General features: G+C 35.4%; 1 protein-coding gene across 17 annotated transcripts in view; it reads right to left on the reverse strand.

The window, feature by feature from the left end:
• MYCBP2 (MYC binding protein 2) overlaps positions 1-20,108 on the reverse strand; it is a 200,961-nt gene that overhangs the window by 82,645 nt on the left and 98,208 nt on the right. For all 17 annotated transcript variants that reach the window (XM_054209207.1, XM_054209561.1, XM_054210085.1 and 14 more), the window contains 13 exons: positions 18,897-19,089; positions 17,995-18,269; positions 16,830-17,051; positions 15,165-15,356; positions 13,782-13,988; positions 12,899-13,030; positions 12,177-12,355; positions 9,141-9,283; positions 8,247-8,347; positions 6,607-6,825; positions 4,928-5,153; positions 4,469-4,587; positions 1,379-1,466 (listed from right to left, as the gene is read on the reverse strand). In XM_054209207.1, coding sequence (XP_054065182.1) covers positions 1,379-1,466; positions 4,469-4,587; positions 4,928-5,153; positions 6,607-6,825; positions 8,247-8,347; positions 9,141-9,283; positions 12,177-12,355; positions 12,899-13,030; positions 13,782-13,988; positions 15,165-15,356; positions 16,830-17,051; positions 17,995-18,269; positions 18,897-19,089 — 2,296 coding nt within the window. The remainder of the gene's footprint in view (positions 1-1,378; positions 1,467-4,468; positions 4,588-4,927; positions 5,154-6,606; positions 6,826-8,246; positions 8,348-9,140; positions 9,284-12,176; positions 12,356-12,898; positions 13,031-13,781; positions 13,989-15,164; positions 15,357-16,829; positions 17,052-17,994; positions 18,270-18,896; positions 19,090-20,108) is intronic.

Genomic DNA, 20,108 nt, shown 5'->3' on the forward strand with positions numbered 1-20,108 from the left:
AAGTAAACGAGCAGATGAATCAACTGTAATTATGTCAGTAATCAGGAAACTCTTTACAGTCAATGCACCTATCCCTCCCCTCTTGCAGATTATACACAACCACTTTTATAGGTGGCTGAGAGCGCATAGGTAACTTAACTGCATGTTTTATTTCAAATTCCTTCTATCTGAAAGCATATACTTTCCCTTCTTTTAGATATTCAGAATTAGAACAAAACGAAAAACCTCCTTAGAGAGAAGTATAAAGTATTAGAAAACATAGGAAATTAAATTAGAAGCATTTCAATTTTAGCTTCTTTTATTTTTTTACATAGGAGAACAGCAGGATAAATAGATGCTAGGGAAGTCGACAAAACTAAGGATTAACGAAGCTGTTTGGAGGATAACAGAAGGCGGCACCATTTAAACTACAGAATTGCCTGTACTTTTGAGAGAGAAATACAGATCTACCAGTGCAAATGAGGTGACCGTTTACAACGTAAAGAAATCTGCACATTCAAATACACAAGCAAAATACCGGGTTAAAAAAATACACATCAGGTTTTGTGGTTATAACTACACACTGATCAATGCCCTTCTGCTCAGTAATACACACTTTCAGTCTCATTTACAATATCTGAGCTCTCATTTGTGCTCCTAAATTAAAAGGATCAAAAAGATATCCTATTATAGATTATGAGCCTATTTTTTCCTATTTGCAAACGTTAATTAGGAGAAATGCTGTTAGAATACGGCTGCATCATTAGGAAGTTCTAATTCAATCTCTGTATCCATTAATTTTCATAAACTCTTATTTTTCCTTACATTTTAAATTGCATTTGGGTTACTGTAAACCTTTATTTGCTGCATCTGCTGTAAAAGTATGTAAGGGGTTTTTTTGTAATGGTAAGAAAAAAAAACTACAGCAGAAATATTTTAGGCTATAAGGTCTACAGATGCAATGGTTACTTTCAATTTTAAACAAGTAACTTTAAATTTTACAATCCAATGCTGCAGGTATTTTTCATTCAGAAAGGTGTGGAGTGCAGGGAGAAAAAACAGTGAAAGAGAAATACAAACAAGATACCTGCACATTTGTGAAGTACCACGAGGAAACTGTAGGACATAGCTCGTAAACTGATACACTACCTGTGAATGGGGTGAGTTGGGTCAGATTTAAATGACCAGGTTTCCCTCCTCCCCATACACACATGAAGGGAACAGTGTAAGCAGAAAACACCACCACTTTATTATCTTGCTTGATTAATTCAGTTTTAAGAATTGATTTTTTTATGATTATCTCTAACTGAAAGCAACATTAAGACTTAGAGGTAGTATTCATTCAGAAAACCCAAAGCAATGATGAAATAACAAAGGATGTTCTTTGAATAGGACTTACCAATAGGAAGCGCTAGATCTTTCTTCATCAAAGCTGCTGCACATGATCCTCCTAAATTGGCCAGTTCTTTCTCCAGCTGAATAATACCCTTCAAATTGAAACACATTTTAAAACAAAAATAAGTGTCTCAGAAAAGAGGACAACGAATGTGTTTCCCTGACACTAATTTATCCTAATTGTGTGTTCCAGTTTGACGTTTCTCAGTGATATTGATCCTGTCAAACAGCCACTGTCATGTTTTGCTCTGACACGGGCCAGAGTACCAAATTTTTAGAAAAACTTCAAGTAGGTAAGAGTATTAATAAATGGGTTATCATGCTTCTGGTAGCCTAGTAAGAATATCTGAAGATGATAATTGTCTTTTGTCTGTAATGTTAAAGAAAAAGTGAACTTCCTAATACAAAAAAACCCTACCACTACATACTTGGATTGCAAAGCAATGCCTCTTCTAAGTTGTACATTCCACATAAACTCACACTCCCATCTTGTTTAAAGGTAGTACTGTTCATAAATATTTTTTTTCCCTCTTCCCTTTCTCTAGTTGGAGAGGCAAGGATGGGAAAACGATTCCATAATTTCCCTTTCTCCATTATAAATCTTGGGAGAAGCCCTTGACAGTCTCTCCCTTCTATTTACACTGGAAAGCTCTTTATTCCCATTGACGGTGTTGTTCAAGGGAATGAGAAGACTCCTCCTCCCTCCTACCAGACTTGTCACTGAAAACATGAGAGCTTCTCCATCAGTATCTTTCAACCTTGTCCACAAGAGGAAAAAAAAAAAAAACAGATCACACATACAGTTTTCAAATACACGTCAGGAAGGAGGCTGAAGGCAAGGAATGGGGGGAGAGCAGTATGGCTAGGGAGGCTGTAACTAATTTTTAAACTTTTTATTTTCCCTTCAACTTGTCCCAGATACGTGCAGGCACAACCTCTTTAACTTTGCTCTCAAAGTCATGTTGACACTAAAACCAATTTTAAAAGAAATCTGTGGGTGGTTCAGCACACCTCTGACAGTTGCTTCTCACGGACCAAAAAAAACACCAAACAAACCACCAGCAAAAAACAGTGGGGGAGATGGGAAACCTCTATCTGATGGATTTTCTATGCGGATTTACAGAAACCGTCAATATATAAAGTAGGTAAAAAAAAAAATAAAATCCTTTTGGGAAGAGCCTTTGAAAGCAGTAACCCTAGACTTGCCTTGTATTCTCTGAGGCTCCCAAGCAGACTGAAAATCTCCAAAACGCATTTTAAACTAAACCCTTCGTGAACTGCATGTTTAGGACTCAAAACAGCAGGTTCAGAAATAGCAAGCAAGATGTGAAATGTGGATCAACTCACTGGATAGTTCTCTATTGTGTGAACATCCTTTATGAAGAAGGCAGGTTTTGCATATATTCTGTACATTTAATAATGACCGGCAAAGTGGCTTTCTTTTCATTCAAAGCATAAATGTACAACTTTTTAAAAAATCCTAGGTTTAAACAAATTCTAATAGTTCAACTACGCCTGATTCCTTGATGCACTTGCTCACACTTAATGTCATCTTTCAGTTATTGCAGAGACTTTCCTAACAATGAATGTCATTCTATATACTATAGTTAGGTGACTGTAACAGAAGCTTGTCCTTTGGAAGGAGAGAGAATCGGATGTGCAAAAATTAATGCTACTGACTTGGATTAGGTCTTACTGATATTTTGGTTTTTTTAAGCTAGAGAAAACACAGTGGACACTAGAACACACGCTTTTTTTTCTACCAGCGGTAACACTTCAGAAAATTGTCAAAGTTCCCAAAAAGAACGAGAAACTTGCATTGTGTGTCCAATTTAAGTTAACGACTTCAATTAAGTTACTTACAGAGGCTTTAGTCCTGAGATGCAAGGTAGCTTAAACACTGTAAAACTTGTTTTTCTATTAATAGAATTTTAAATTAGAGTGTTTAGGCTACAAAAAGGTATGTTTGAAAACAATTACTTGCAATTTTTCTTTAGATGATATAGTTAGCATATTGGCTAGCATGTTTTAGCACTGAGTGTTAAAAACATGCCAGTAGCTTTTTTTGTAAATGCTTTAAAAAAATTAACGACATATATGAATCTGCATCTTTTTTCCTACTTAAGCAAAAATTATTATTATTACTCCTCAAACACAGACTAGTTAGATTATCTCTAGGATTTATAAATCTGATTTGCTGCAAGCCAATGAGACCATCATAGCTGATGATCTCATGGTATGTTTTTTTATCTGATATGTTACGAAATTCTAAAGAATCTCACGTTTTGAAAACCTGAAGACATGATTTAGCCTGAAAAGAATCCAGGAATAAGATGAGGTAAATCTTCTGTGAGGGTTGTAGTCTAAGTAAGATGCAGACCTTGTGAAGTTCATGTGAAGCTATAGGCCCCAAAGACTCCCAAGATAAAGGAAGGGCTATTTTTCTGGAATTATTATACAGTATATTAAGTATTTTCAGCAACCTCTTGAAATAAGCCAAAATAAAGCACTGGTCCAAAGACACAAAGAAATTTTATCTTCCCTGTGCAACAAAGAAACAGTGGTGGAAATGACTCATGTCCTTAAGGTCAAGATGAGGTGACCACTGCACAAAATCTCAGGTAGCCTAAATGAGCACAGCACTTCCAGGGAGCCTGAGCATTCTGGTATGAGCGAATACGGGAAAAATAACGCAAGTCCGTCATCCCATAATTGGTAGTGACAATAAAACACAAATCACTGTGTATCTGAAAGACCCAATCCTCTGGATATCTGATGGAATACTAGGTCAGAATTTTAGGAAATTTCATATCCCCTTAACGTACTAGATAAAATCATGCTATGTATTTGCAGACTGTCATAGTTATTAAAAAAACCAACCAAACAAAAGCCATTCCAATAACATTTAGATTAAAGAATTCCAAACAAATAATGTCTGTAACAAAAAAATGTTGAAAACTTACAAGAAATTAATTTAAAAATATTCTGCTCATTTAGTCAGAAGTGGAAATACAAATATTTTTACCAAAAAAGCTGGCCTTATAGGAGAGAATAAATAGGTGCAGCAATTGTAGCCATTTCACTTTTTCCTTACCTCATCAGATCCTGGGCTAAATTCATATCCAATTGCATAACATTTGAAACCATAAAAACAAGCCTTTTCATCTTTCACATAGTCTGAGGCAGTCTCCAGAGAAAAAAGAGCTTCATTTCCTTTTAGAAAGTAAAAGGTTACATACATAAATAAAAGTTAGTATTTCTCCACTTTTTGTATGTTTTTTCTACATACAGCGCATATATGAAACCCCGGCCTTAGATGTAACATGTAAGGTAAAACCATGAGTAACACACAGATCAATACCTCAAGCAAGAAACCTAATATAAACATAATCAACTGATGTACAACCAATGGCTCACAATGAACTCTTACCAGCTTGGATGAAGATACTATTTCAACTTGATTTTCTAAGATAATTTTGCAGAAAAATCAAACTTTCTTTCGTTACTTTAATAATTCACATCACTAGAAATTATTGCAGTATCTATTCATTACCTGGCAATACTAATACCATGGTAGGCCACCCTGAAGATCCAGAGAATTTTTTCAGTTCTATCCATGAATTAAGGTTTTCATGAACAGAAGCATGCTTTGGTCCAAATCCCAGACTCTGTGCAATCCTGACAGGAATTAGTAAACGAAGAACATCCTCTGATTGAGCAGTGCCACACTGTGTGTCAAACTCTATTGTTATCCACCTGACACATTCAGGAAAAGTCACCTAAAACAAAACAATAGTCTAATTATGTGCAAGTTTTGGGGGTTGATGGTTTTTTACATTTATTTCTACATTTCCATTTGGTTTTAACTCTTTAGGCTATGAAAGCGATTCAATTATGTAATTCTGCACAGTTGTTTCGATATGCTTTAGAGTAACATTAACCTAATTTATTCTTTGAAATTCAGATATACACAAAATGCTTTACATCTTAGTGAATTATAATATGTATTATAACTTATAGTCAGATTAAGTACTTGCGCTTATGATACCATCTGTGATTATTTTTAAGAACTCTGCACAGGATCATTAAATAAAACAACCACGGACTGCTACAAGCATTTAACTCTCAAATACCTTTTTAAACACAAACTTCAACAAATACGTTCAATATCTGTTTTGTGCAATCTTAGAAGAGTACAAAGCAGCCGAATCAGGCTTGTGAACATGGCCTGCAGCATGATAGCACATAACTACAGAAATTCAAAAGCAGGAACAACTAAGCGTAAGGCTTCAGATGAGCTCCGTAAACTTTTAGAACAATAATAAGCATCATTGCATCAGGAAGATCATATGATAACTACATTTTTTGCAGTGGATGTCTTGCTGTCTCACAGGACAAGCAAGTGGAATCCTGAGACAGTAATTAATGACCTCCTCCAGCTCTTAGTTGGTTCCAGGTTTGCTACCTCTGGATTTACAGCCGTGGAATCAATGCAACCACAGAACTTGCTATTTCAAGAACTGAAACACAAGATTTCTCACGGGCATGCATTTTATGCTTCAGTCCCGTACTCAACTACAAAAAACACCCTTTCTCTACTGATGTTGGGGAAAATCTCGTTATATTGCAATAGTCGCTCGTGTAAGGCGGCATGAATCCTCCTCAGAGTGACATAACACAGTTAAGAGGACTTCAGAGACTTCTACAATGCCAAATCATGGTCCAAGTGAAACTAATTAATGACACATTTAAACTGGCAGCCCAGCAATAACCAGAATAGGCATAGGGATCCCTATACTATAATGCATATTAATTTGTCTAGAATTGACATTAGGTATTTTTACAAAGCATTGTTTTAGCATCAGGTAAGAAAGTCTGAGATATGATTAGATCATGTATACATAAAGACTTCCAACTTCTACAGTCTGTACAGTTAGAGCAAAGAAACCGTGCATGACAGCAGGAAAATCTAAGACTGAGCAAATTTAGGGACTAACAGTAGATACCTGCATTAGGGGATTAAAACCACACTAGTTTCCACTATACTTATTGGACAAACAGAGGTTTCTCCAGAAAGCAGTAGAGTAATAATATAGGAAATTGTCTCCTATATTAGACAATATTAATTATCATCCACGGCAACAACTTCGCAGATAGTAAATGTTGAGAAAACAGAATTCACATGTCAAAAGCTTTTCAGAAACGGCATGCACACTTTGAAATGGTGCTTACCTTATAGTGCGTAACACAGGCGGGTTTATAGGGATGCTCACTTTCTACAACAGCGTAGTGATTGGAGGTAGTACAAGCTGAAAGCCCTTGCTCCGGTTGGTTTCCGGTGGTGCTGTCTGTAGACTGATTTGGATTAAAAGCTGGAGGGGCATATTTCTGATTCAGAACTGCCACAGAAGGAAGTAACTGCTGTACCAGACCAAAGACCTCAACTGCAACCTGTAACATAACACCACACGCAATTAAGTATTACTTAGGACTGGGTGAAAACAATACTCACAAATCTACAATTCTTTACAACGGTTGTTTTGTATCTTCTCAGAATATCACTACCACAATTCATTCAGTCATTTTGCAGTTCTGCTTGTACAGAATCCTTGTACAGAAAAAGCATCACTACATTAATCTCAAATACTCATCTTGGAGACTTGCCAAAGCTGAAACAAAAATCTGTACACAACTGTGAGATACCTTCACTAAAACACCTTCTCTAACACTAAAAGAGAAGGGCAACAAAACTGTGAGGGGTCTGGAGAACAAGTTTTATGAGGAGTGGCTCAGGGAGCTGGGATTGTTTAGTCTGGAGAAAAGAAGGCTGAGGGGAGACATTATCTCTCTCTACAACTACCTGAAAGGAGGCTGCAGAGAGATGGGGATTGGTCCCCTCTCCCAGGTTACAAGCAATGGGACAAGAGGAAATGGGCTCAAGTTATGCCAGGGGAAGTTTAGATTGGATCTTAGGAAAAATTGCTTCGCCAAAAGGGTTATCAAGCATTGGAACAGACTGCCTAGGGAAGTGGTGGAATCATCATCCCTGGAGGTATTTAAAAGATGGGTAGACATGGTGCTAGTGACATGGTTTAGTGATGGTTTTTGTCAGTGTTAGGTTGGTAGTTGGATTCGATCTTAAAAGTCCCTTCCAACCTAGACAATTCTATGATTCTAAAAAGCCATAACATTAACAAACAATAAGCATGAGTTGAGATAAAGCAAATACTGTACTGAAGTTATAGAATATATATAGAATATATATATATTTTGTTTTATAACATTATTATTTTTTTTTCAAATATTCAACATATTTTAATGCGTGTAATGTTAAGGACCACAGTGTTTTCTGTAATCTTTATGACATTTTCAAAGGAGAGCAACGCATCTAAAGCAAAACACTTGGTTCTAAATTCAAGTTCATCACAGTAACAAGATAACTAAAGTCTGAAACTCTTTTAATGAAATGAATCTGTTCGATTTTAAGTGGCCGGTCCTCTTTCCTTCCCCTTTAAAAAGCAATTAGAAGAGAGCTTACAGTTCATGAAAAAACAATAAAAGGCAATAGTGTCTACTAGCTAAGGATTAAGGACATTTGTAAATCTAATAATACATTTCAAGAGTGTCCTAGACAAGGCAGATGGAAAATGCTCTGCCACTGAAAAGTAATGATATTTTTATTTATAGCTGACATCTTCCCATCTCTAAAATTGACAGAAATAATCTTAATGAGAAGCTATCACTGCTTTGGATATTTATTATAAAAACAGGACTTAGAGAATATAAAAAAAAACATCCCACCAATATTCATCAATAAATGAGTCACACATCCAGATCTTTCTAACTTTAGTAATTTCTATTGAGGAGCATACCTTGGGAATAGCTGCCGCTACTGGTCCTATGTAGGCTATTATGAGGGGAAGCAGCATCGAAAACAGACTGGAAGAGCTGAGTAGTTCTGGAATGTCCTCAGCTAAACAAAGATAATTACAACACAGGTATTATTAATAAATGTACCATGGTTCAAAACACATCTTATTTTTCTGGTTTGCTTCTTATGAGTTCAACTTCTGGTTTCTACAGTAGTTTTTACTTCAAATTATTTTCATTATCTAGGCGTTGGCAAACCTGCGAAGTTCACTTGAGAAACATGCCATTATATCCGGTTCTCTGTTAAAAAATTTCCTCCTCTTACGAGCATAATTTTATTGCATTCTTTGCCATTTTGTGAAACTGTGTTCATACTTTCTATGGTAAAAAGCTAGTAAAAAAGCTCCTCCCAGCCCTCCAAATCAGTTTCTATAGCACTATGCAATATTCCGGACATTTTTGACTAGAATGGCTGAAGACGGTAGCTTAAAACCATTCAGTTTTAAGGCCAATGTCTACATTTTAAGTGCTTATAAATGCATTACATCCACCAGTCTTCCTGATTACCACCACCGTGCAAAACATGCAATAAAACTTGGAACTGACCCATCATAGCATTTTTGGAAATAAAGAATCTTACCAGCTTTAATATGATACTTGCTAAGTTGCTGAGCAAATTTATATGAGGTATCTGTCTATGATATCTCAAGTACAACTCAATGACTTAAAGTTACTCGCTGTTTGATCCCTACAATAATGACAGGTTAGCAAAATATTCTTTGGAAAGCAAAAGAGAAATATCACAAATTTTGTATCACTGATATTCTACTATTATCTCTTGCTATCAAAGAAGTTTGGAAAATTAAACTTTGAAAGTCAATTTTCAAAAGCCTTACCATCTACAGCAAGAGCCCTGTGCAACAGGTCTTTGGCTGCTCGTACAACAGCACTCACGACAGAAAGAGCCCTGCTACAATTTTTATCTTCTTCGTTAGCTTTGTTCAAAAGCTGTGATTGCAGATCTCCATCATACTCACTCCTGGATGGTGGATTAAGTTAAAGTAAGTTCACAAAATACAAAATTACATTAAAATAACACGACTGACTGAATTTTGGCACAGAATAAGTAAAACAATTAATTTATGATAAAATAATAAAGGAAACAATCAAAGAAAACACAGAGGATATTTTGGAGGCAATGTCTCAGTGATAGCCCTTTGCAATCATTTTACTTTTATTTTGCAGAAAATATGAAAAGCATGTTTTGAAATGTTTCTTATGACTAGATGCCTTTCCAACCACAGAAACATATTAATTGCTATGCTCTTCCAAGCCCAACCACATATCTTTATAAAAACACAATACAACTAAATGCATCAACAGAAACAAGTAAAATTCTTTCAATGGATATTTCTGCAGTATCGTAACAGGGAAGAAGATTCTCCCTCCCTATTCTAAAGATTAATTTTGGCCTTGAAACACAATCTTAGGCTTATCCTTAAAAAATAGCTTTTTCTTTGAAATCCACTCTGTATGTCAAATTAGGTTCTCCTAAACAACATTATGCACAAAACTATTTCACAAGGTATATAAAAAAATCTGGTTTGATTTATCAAAGTAGTCAAATGATAATTATAAACTAATTAAAGCCCTTAGTGTGACAGTGATTCAGCCTTGGCATAGACAACCAAAATCACTTAGTCGACATGTAAAGCAAAATTTCCCATTCTCTTTTGGATTTCTTACATTTGTCCAGGAAGATTTGATCTTTCAAAACACCATTCCAGAACATTAAGATTAGAGGCCTAGCACCTCAGAACACTGAAAACTTTACTTGGAGCAGTTCAGTGCACAACAAGGATACCTATCCTTCCCTATGACTTAAATTAAGCACTCCTATAAAAAGATTATTTTTTTTTTTTGTCAATGCGTCCTAGAATTGTAGTTTTGCTGTCAGCCTCAAGCCTTTTTAATGTGAATTTATTTGTGACTGACAGTGGGTGTAATTTCAACTGGGTACAGTTCCAACAGATCCTTCCAAAGCATTTCTATCCTAATCAGAAGAGCATTAACCCACTTGGTATGGCCTTTCTTGGCGTTTGGATAAGCAACACTTCTGTTTGTATTTGAGCATCCTTCAGACAAAATCCAGGGTGAATCTTAAGAGCTCTCTTCTGTAATAGTTAATTCAACATTTGTTCCTTTACTGTAGACAAATCAAAACCTCAAGTTGTTATATATCAGACTGGGAATCCTCAAACTGTCTAAGTTTGTAACTATAGTCATTCATCAGATAACATTCAGGTTTCTGTTGTCCAAGTAAACTTCAAAAGACATTGTGATTACAGGCAGCAGTCTGCAAATTTTCCAAACAAAACTTCATTTATTCTGTAACAATTCTGAGTTGTGCTATGACAGTCCTTCAAAAGCTTCTTAAAATTTTATCACAGTTGAAACAAAAAAATCTGAGACTGTTCTTGTCTGAAGACAGCTCTTTGCTGTGCTTTTTTCCCCACTTGTTAGCTTATTATTAAGTTAGAATGCCTTGAAACTTCCATTTACTGAAGTTTTATGTCCTTTGCTTTTCTGAAATCAAAGAAATTGTTATTTCTCCTTTATTCCCTTTCTTACTTCTATAAAAGTAGAAATTCTAGAAGTGGGAATAAATGTTTTCCTTGTCATCTTTCTTCTTTCTTGCGTTATTATTACATAATATGATCCATCAAAATCATCATACTTCATAATAAAATTCCTCCAAATGCTGGAGGGATTCCCTAAACACCGATGTCCAAGATTTCAGGAGACTAAATCAACACAAGTATCGTGGTATGCATTCTTTGATAAGCAACTGTTATCACTGACAAGCTGGATCTTTTGAGTACATCCAATTTCATATTTTACAGGAGTTCTGAACTATCCTGTATCTTCAAATATACTGTTACTATAATTTTGCTGGCAACTTTACTTCTTCGTATTTTAGTTCCTTTAAAACTTCCTTAAGAGCAACACGTTCTTGTGGTTGTCAGTCCAGAACATGTCATTTGTTGTAGCCTTACTTATTTTATCCTCTTCATCTTTTATTAGATAGGTATATCTTGTACAAAATTAAATATCAGAGTAGATTACTATTCCTTGCTCCTTTTACTCTTCGGATATACTGTTGATCAGCCTTTTACCACCAAAATTGAGATGTGAGTAAAAGGTGTGCCACATTTTTTTGGTGTACAGATCATGGTAGTAATTCATATATTCAGGTGCTGCCCCATTTTGAAAATCACGTAAGTACCTCAAAAATGAACGCAATGCTTTCTGCAAAAGCATTACCTTAAGTGAATTCCTCTTATCATACTGAAAGGCTTAAAAAAAGCTTCCCTGCAGGACAGTCGGATGTTTCAATGGATTTTCTTTGGGCAGTTGCAATTTCTCTTTTTGTACCTTTGAACTCTACAGTAAGAGAGGAGACGGTTCCTATATAAACAGAACTTGCTTCCCTACATGTTGTAATCCTTCCTAGTAACAGAGGAAGGAACTGAACAAAATCAGAGAGATGAACATTCCAGTGCATAGTCTCTCAAAAATCTCTTAGGCTATAGAAAAAACGGAGATTGAGGCATTGTATCTTACCAGTCTCCCGTATTCCAGCTTTAAAGCAGTAGACAATGGACCTCGTAAGAGAGGTCAGCCATCAAATTATTTGCCAAGTCAAAAAAAAAGAGAATCTAAAACGAGACTGGAAGAGGCACCAGTACAATCGGTGTCCTGAAAACTGTCTTCATTAAACAACTGAAGTCAGAAACCACGCTGGAAGAACACAATATTGCTTTTAAACAAGCTCTTTCCTCAAACACATTCCAGATGTATTTATTTCTGTTACTTCTCAAAAACACTTGTGGTGTATTAGCACTTATTCATGATCATGACGACATACAAACCTGTAATAAAGAATCTGTGGAATCTGTCCTCGCGTTTGGTTTGTGCCATTACTGCTCAGACTACATGTACTAAATGTAAATGTTACACCATCTGGACACTGAACTGTAGTCATTCCTCCATCTCCATTGGCAGTTCGGCTTCCATAATTCCTCAAACGAACTGCATATTTCACATTTTCCTTAAAAAGGAGAGCCAGAAACAATATGCAGTAAAAAACACGCATATAAGTTAAGCTTCAAGGTATTATCAAAGTTTTTATTTTACATTAATACTAGAGAGTCTGAAAAGTCCTTCAAAGTGCTTGAGAAATGAAATTAACTGAAAAAGATCCACCATTTAACAAATGCCCAAGGGGATCTGTGTTCCCAAACTATGGACCATAACTTAAGTAAAATATTACTTCTAATTACTTGAAGAGTGAACCCAAGAAAATTAGGTACCAAACCGCACACAAAGAAGTTGCGCATTCAAGAATATTCCAAATTACTAAGCAATTACAATCTATCTTATGCTATTATAAAAATTAAGACTTAGTTTCTTTTTGCTGCCAGGATTTGAAATTTTCAGTTACAGCGTGAAACTGAAAACGTATGAGGCAAACATGTCAAGATTAATTTCTAAGTGTGTACACAAAGAAAACCCCGATTTACATTGAACATTCTGATTTTTCTTATCTGAAGTCATCATACGAAACCTCCAGACATGCACTCCTCTAATTTACCTTCAGTGGCACAACTTTGTCAAGTCTGATTTCAGCTATGTCACTGGGAGAATCATCTGTGGTGTAAGTTCCTTTAACCAACTCTAAAGATGTCCATCTATGAGAGTGAGTTGAATCTCCAGTATGATCACTCTGATTCAAAGAAACAAAGCCAATTTAATAGATTTATAATGTAATACATGACCCATTCACGCAATCGTGCAAGTTATGTTTTCTTGTATAAATTGTTACGCAGAGCACTACAGATGAAACAAAGCTGAAAATCCTGTTCAGAGTCAACAGTAAAGCCTTTCTGCTGAAAAGGAAATTACTGAGCAGAGATGCCAATTTCCCACAGCAACCTATGCTTGCCCTTTGGAAGTCATTAGAACAGTCGGTAAGAGTCGGTATGTAAAAGAACGGAGTTTTTTTTCATTTCAAGAACACACAAACCAGTTTTATCTTCTTCTAAAAGAGTACTTCGACAGCACATGAAACACATGTAGCTGTAAGCCTTGACCATGCTGGTAGGCTACCCCTTTCTTTAATTTTTGGTTTAAAATGTTTTAACTTGGTCTCCTTTATTTCTTGTTTTCCTCTGCAGTTTGCAGAGAGATAACAGGTCTAGCTCCAGGAAGTGAAAAGCCCACTATATTTCAAATATTTGTAATAACAGAAGATTTCAAGACCATAACCAAGATAAGAACCCTACTGGATATGGTACATAGCTTCCAATAACACAAAAATCACCACCACAAGTGAACCAAAAAACCTTACTACCAGTGCATTGTTTTACTGGTAGCCTAGACTGTATAAGAATATTACAATATTACTTTGAAAACCATATTATGAAAAGCTCTGAGGTCATTTTTGTTCAAATTTTTTTCTCAAATGCAGTACTTACATCATCGACTAATACCTCCAACTCATACTCATGAATTCCTCCTCCACCATAAACAGAAAATCCTACTACAACTACACCGGGTTTGTCAACAGAGAAACATATTGCATCAGGGGATCCATTCCCAGTATTCCAACTTCTTCCCTGACTTGTTTTAGTGAATCGGTTTGGAGTGGATTTGACAGAATGGAGAGAGTTCAGCCCATCAACCTGTAGAAAGTTAAATACAAGAACCAGAAAAAGTTAACTGTTAAATGTTAGACACCTTTAATAAAGCAAAGTTAAGTGAATTAAATTAACTAGATTTTCAACTGGACAGATTTTAAAAGTCAACTGATAAAACACAGAAGATACCAACAACTGGGGCTTCTATTCAACATCGACTAAAAAGAAAAAAGAAAACATAATTTCTGGTAATTTGGAATTAACTAGGAATCATAAGGAAATCTGATTCCTATTTTTTCCAAGTATTTAAATATATATTTTACAGGATGAATTGGCACAAAATATAGCTTAACAGTGCTTCAAGAAGAGTTAGGTATTTCTGCCTTAGGTAAGGTCAAGATTAAGCAAGGACAGATACAGATCTTACGGAATAATAAAAACACCTTTAATCAAGATGTTATCAAAAGCTGGCTTCTTTCTGTGAAAAAAGTCTTCTGAAAAGTGTCACTGCAGAGACAGTGACACCCCTTTAATAAAATCAAATAAATTTCCATCATGTAATGACATTTAGCCTCGGTAAAGGGAACTTCTCTGTGTGATTATGAATTCCTGGATTTTAAAGCTGAACTCGGTGCCACTCTCGATTTCGAATACAAAGGAAATAAACTGGAAAAAGTCTAATGGTATAGACAAATATAATACACACCTTCTTTTATATTATCAGTATTACATGATATATGTATAAAGAGTATCTTACATATAAAGGAGGAAGACACAATGCATAAACAAAACACATCATAAATTCTGACCCATAATCAAAAGCAGACAGGATTAGAACACGCGAGCCAGCCATGATACCCATGAGAGGCACGGAGACACTCAGGGATGTGGCACTGCCGCCAGTGAGCACATTTATTTATTTTGAGTGTACACATGCAGACACACGCATGCAAGAAGAGAAGCATTAAAAAGAAAATTGCCATTTTATAAACAATTTGCAGTATTCTGCGGCCATAATGAAGTAGCTAATTATCAGCAGTACTTAATACAGTGAATATATGCTTTTATATTTACGTTAAACATCTGGAAGCTATTGAGAACTGAGAATTCCAGCATCCATGAAAGATCTGCACATCTATATAATTCCGGCCACAGCCTGTATCACATTCATAATATCCTTGTCCTGAAAGACGTCTAGTAATGATTTTATGGAAGCTTTACCTCAGATCCTAATGCCGATGCTGTAAGCTCACTCACAATACTGGCGAGCAACCCACAAGTATTAGAAACCAGGTGTGAAGAGAAAAGTTCATTTTCTCTTCTAAGGCTGTTCCGTACTGGTAAAACAACAATGACCAACATCTTTTCCAGCACTTCCCGAAAGCTTGTCATCCCTGAAACGTTTTCTTCGCTCTGCATTATGAAGAGAAAAATGACAAATGACATTGTTCTTACTTAAATGAAAACCACATTGGTTTTCACATATTATAAGCGTTAGCTAATTGAAAAACCCATGACTTTTTAATAATAAGAGATGTCTATAGAGGACAAAAAAATATTAAAAATTCTCAAGGTTACTATGGTATGTATTCCTTTGTCAAAAAATAATTCTATTCTAATTTCCAGAATGAGGTGGTGTGGACTTTGTTTATTGCATTGGGGAGATATATAGGTGACCTTCTCAGGAGAGCGCTTTTCTTATAGCCCTCCTTGCCATACCATTCTATGGTTAGAATACAACAGATACATAGCTACCTATGGAACTCTTGGCTTTGATGTTAGTCAAGAGAATCTTCTGCGCAAACAGGTAAGATAAAACCAGTGGTAGGATGCTTATACAAACAGTTATTGCTTTACTGAATGAAGACTGAAACAAACCTAAGCTTAGGCATCTAGCATGTCTTCTACCTAGCAGTGACACCCAGTTTTTCAAAACGGTTATCCATACTGAAAGTCATTCCCAATAAGGAAAAATAAAATCAGCTTTACTGATGGAAATTAAAAGTTTGTCTTTCTCACCATTTTGTCTCCCCCCAAAAAATTAAAAAATCCAAGTAGTAAACAGATGGGGAAGACAATCAGGTCAAGCAAAAGCTGTAAAAGCTTTTAGCATAATAGTGACCTTACAGGAATATGTTCCGCAGCTTAACTGTGCATTTTATGAAGAATAGCAATCTCTTGAATTTACTTTTTGCAAAGTTCTCTGGTTGCTCAAAACTTCTGGTATTGGAAGACTCAACAATTATCCTTTATTTACCTTTCATGAAACATTCATAATTTCATAAGGTCTTACCCCTCTTGTCTTCTAAAGTGAAGAATACTATTTAGTAGCCCCATATCTTTGATTATTATGTTTACTCTTTTCATTTCTGTAAAGCTATTCTGGAATAACAGAACTGCAAAAATACAGCATTTGAGAGCCCTTGATTAGGAAATTGTTTAATAACCTTTAATAGAATTATATGAACAGGGGTTCCCTTGTCCACCTGCTGTTGACTCTTTTAAAAACTCCAGTTTAGAGACATCACTATCTGTTACCAAAGCTGTGTTGACTCTTCCTCAAAACACTGAATCTATCCACATGTTCGTTCTTGATCACGTGAAAAAGCTGAAAAACCGTTGCAGAAAACTATGCAACAGAAGACAACTCTAAACTATATTTCTGCTAACTTAATATTCCAAAATAAATAAGAATAATTTTTCTCAAATATTCTCCAAACAAGCAGTAACTGGAATATTTCAGACTGAAAGATGAAAACTGGATAAAATAACAAATTTCTAAAGCAAGCCTTTTAGAAAGAAAACACTCAGGCAAATTCAGCTCCATCCTTATAAAGCTAAAACGTCAACCTACATAACTGTTAAATTTTTGGAATGTATCCTAACCTGACTAAGTTTTTCCATGTGTGCAACCAAAAGAGGAAAACGATGGGCTAGAGCAGAGTCATTCTCAGTGCTGACTTGTTTGACCATGGATCGCAGCAACGCCTCTCCATCATAAGCAATTGGAAAGATAGAGGTGAGTTTTACTGAAGTGTGGCAGAGAGCAGACATAACAGCAGCAAGAAGCCGGCTACTGGAGGTTTTGAAGTTTGCTTCCTGGATGTCCTAAAAACATAAAAAGAAATCAACAGAATGGCATTGCTGCATTCAAAGTAAATGAGGGAGAACCTACTTTTGAAAGGACCTTTCCAGTTTTATAGTAATTATAAGAACAATTTAAAGAAAGGATTTCATATACTGTTAGCTTTCCTGTGAATTTTACATTATCTTCTCTCATGAGCTTCCATTTACATCTTTCAAATTGGAGTAATTCAAATGTATTGGTTGACATGTTTTAAAATAATAAACCCATTTAAAAGTAATTTTGAAATAATAGCACCGTTTAATTATAATAAGTGTTTTGTCTTCAATCAAACAATTTAATTAGAATAATACATTAAAGAACTGATTCTTCCTTGAATTTTTATATGCTAAACGAATTTTCATGCAAAGAAGCAAATTGTTTACGTCTCCCTACAACCAATGCAAGCAAGCATCTACAGTGTTTAGATGTGGGATGCTCATTCACAGTAAGATACTTAAAAGAAAGCTGTTGATTACAGAATAATATTGCCAGTTTCTCATGTACTTCACTGGATCAGAGCACTGTTGTAACACTTAATAATGAGAAATTACTCAAGTATTAGTGATGAGTATAAAAAAACGCCACATGTATGCTCCTAAGCAGCGTGCAGCAAGATGAATCACATATAAGGCATGGCCTCAACACTAAAAAAGCAGGTGCTAACAGTTACCAGCACCACAAATTTTCTTCACTGTCCCAGAGAGACTCTTATTGCTTAGACACTTTAAAAAACCCAAACAAAACAACACAAAAAACCCAAAGCAACCAAACCCCAGTTACTAAAAAACCCAAACTGCAGCAGAATTCCAGTTGCAAATCGGGACAAACACAAAAAAGGAATAAAGGTTTTAAATACTGCTTGACTTCTCTTTGAGCAAAAAGGGAAGCTAAGTTGTAATATTTACTCGTGTCGTTTTAACGTACCTGGTCCAAACAATTCAACAAGTCACAAAGACACGCCCACTGCAGAGCTGGTGTTGGATAAAATGAATGAAAGCAAGCTGTGAATGTATTATGGCATTCCTGAAGAACAGCTTCTAAAAGACTGAGAGGCTGACTGAGATATCCTTGGGGATCGTTGTCCAGCTTCACCATGCAATGATCAACTCCTTCGGATAAAATTTTTCTCAGCAAGGTCCTAGTTTTTCCAATGCAATCTGCTAGTTTGCTGGTTTCTTCTACAACTGCCTTAGCTGTAGCTAGAAGGTTACAAAAAGAGGAACATTAAGTGCACAATAAATGAAACATTTTCATATTAAAATCCACATTTTACATACAAATAAAGCAACTAGAATTTAGCAACATCGGTGAATCTACATTCAGAGAAGTTAATTTCAAAAGGAAAACAGTGAAGTCTGCTAAACTACATCAAAGAAACCTGAACATCAGAAACTTCCAATTTTCCAGCCTTTCATAATATATGCTGCATTTTAAATATGAACATTGTTAAACTACAGGCATGAAAAACAGATACTGTCTTTCAATTTTAAATTGTGTTCACCACCAAAGCAGCTACTATGTACAGAAATGGGGAAAAAAGACAACACAAAGAGTCCAAAAGTACTAAATTGTAACGGCAAACAAGAAATTAACTTTAAAATACACACTAGTTACAGCATAAACACCTGGTATTGGACACTTGGTTATGCAGATAATTGCAAATATCCTATTTCTGACAGCAAGTCTCTTAATTGCTCCAATAAAACCATATGTATAAGCAATTTCATCTTATAGCGTATCCTATATGAATACTTAGATCAAATTTTGAATGTCCTGTAGATTATTATTTACCGATAAATATGAAACAAATGAATTAAGAGGAATACCTGATATTGGATATATTTCACAGGTGTAGACCCTCAGCAACCTCAGGCAGCAAGTGCCCACAAAACGCAACCTTTCTAAATCCAAAAGAGTAGCAGTGTATTGGAATCCTTTAAGGCCACGAAGTTCTTCAACTCCCAGCACCAGTGTTGTCCAGCTCCAGTGAAGAATGCTCAATAAAGATTCAAAGCATTCCTATTTCAGGGTATGAATGATACAGAAGATAGATTTTGTGTTAAAAACAAAAAGTGAGCTTTCAGCATGAGTATAAGATGAAAAGCAAATAGCATCTATTATGCATGTTTATGATGAAAAAGTACTTAATGTCTATACACATCTACCATACAACACACAAATCCTATTTGCTTGAGAGAGCAAGAGCAAAAGAGCACTGAGAATGCAGGGAACATGTCACTGTAATACCATGCTAAAAGCAATTTATAACATATGTTATAATATTACGTGTTTAGAAGTCTCTCAGTTATTTAAGAACTATCAACTGTTTGTATTCACCTGTAATACAGATTTTTTGGTAAATTTTACTTGCTTCGTTTGCATATGCATAGTGCATTACCTACTTTTACCAGAATACATTCTTCTCATAACAGTAAAGACTTATCAGGGCTGTCTTTGCTTTTTTTTTTTTTTTTTAAACAGTTATGATCTGCAGACTCATGGGAACTATATCACTTTTACACTTTCTCTTTAAAGATCAACAGAAGCACATGATAGTCCACAAAAAATTGAGGATTTAAAAAGTTTTGCTTGTCCAAAAATTTGTTTCTACTATTATTAAATGTGGTTGATAGTTTCATAAAGTTGTGCCTTGGAAGGCAAACTACAAATATTTGGTATCAAATACCTTCAAGCTGCAACAATTAAGCTGATTGTTCAAATTTAATTATAAAATGCTTAATGCTCCAGAAAGCCAAATCTCTCCTCTCAACCCAATTCAGATCTCTGGTGAGGGATAACAGCAGCAAGATAATGAAGAGGGAGGATACAATGTGAAGTATGAAAAGCCACAGGAGTTCATAGCTTAATGCAAATATTTTTAAGCAAACATGTAATAAGAGTAGCTATTAATATGTTGATAATATGATTACTAAAAATGCAAATCATGTAGATAATACATTTCTAGAAGAAACCTGAACAAAGGAAGATCATTCTGATCATTAGAGAATACTGAAGAAATGAAGAATACATAAATGAGA

Source organism: Rissa tridactyla, chromosome 1 (genome assembly GCF_028500815.1).
Source record: "Rissa tridactyla isolate bRisTri1 chromosome 1, bRisTri1.patW.cur.20221130, whole genome shotgun sequence".
NCBI lineage: Eukaryota > Metazoa > Chordata > Aves > Charadriiformes > Laridae > Rissa > Rissa tridactyla.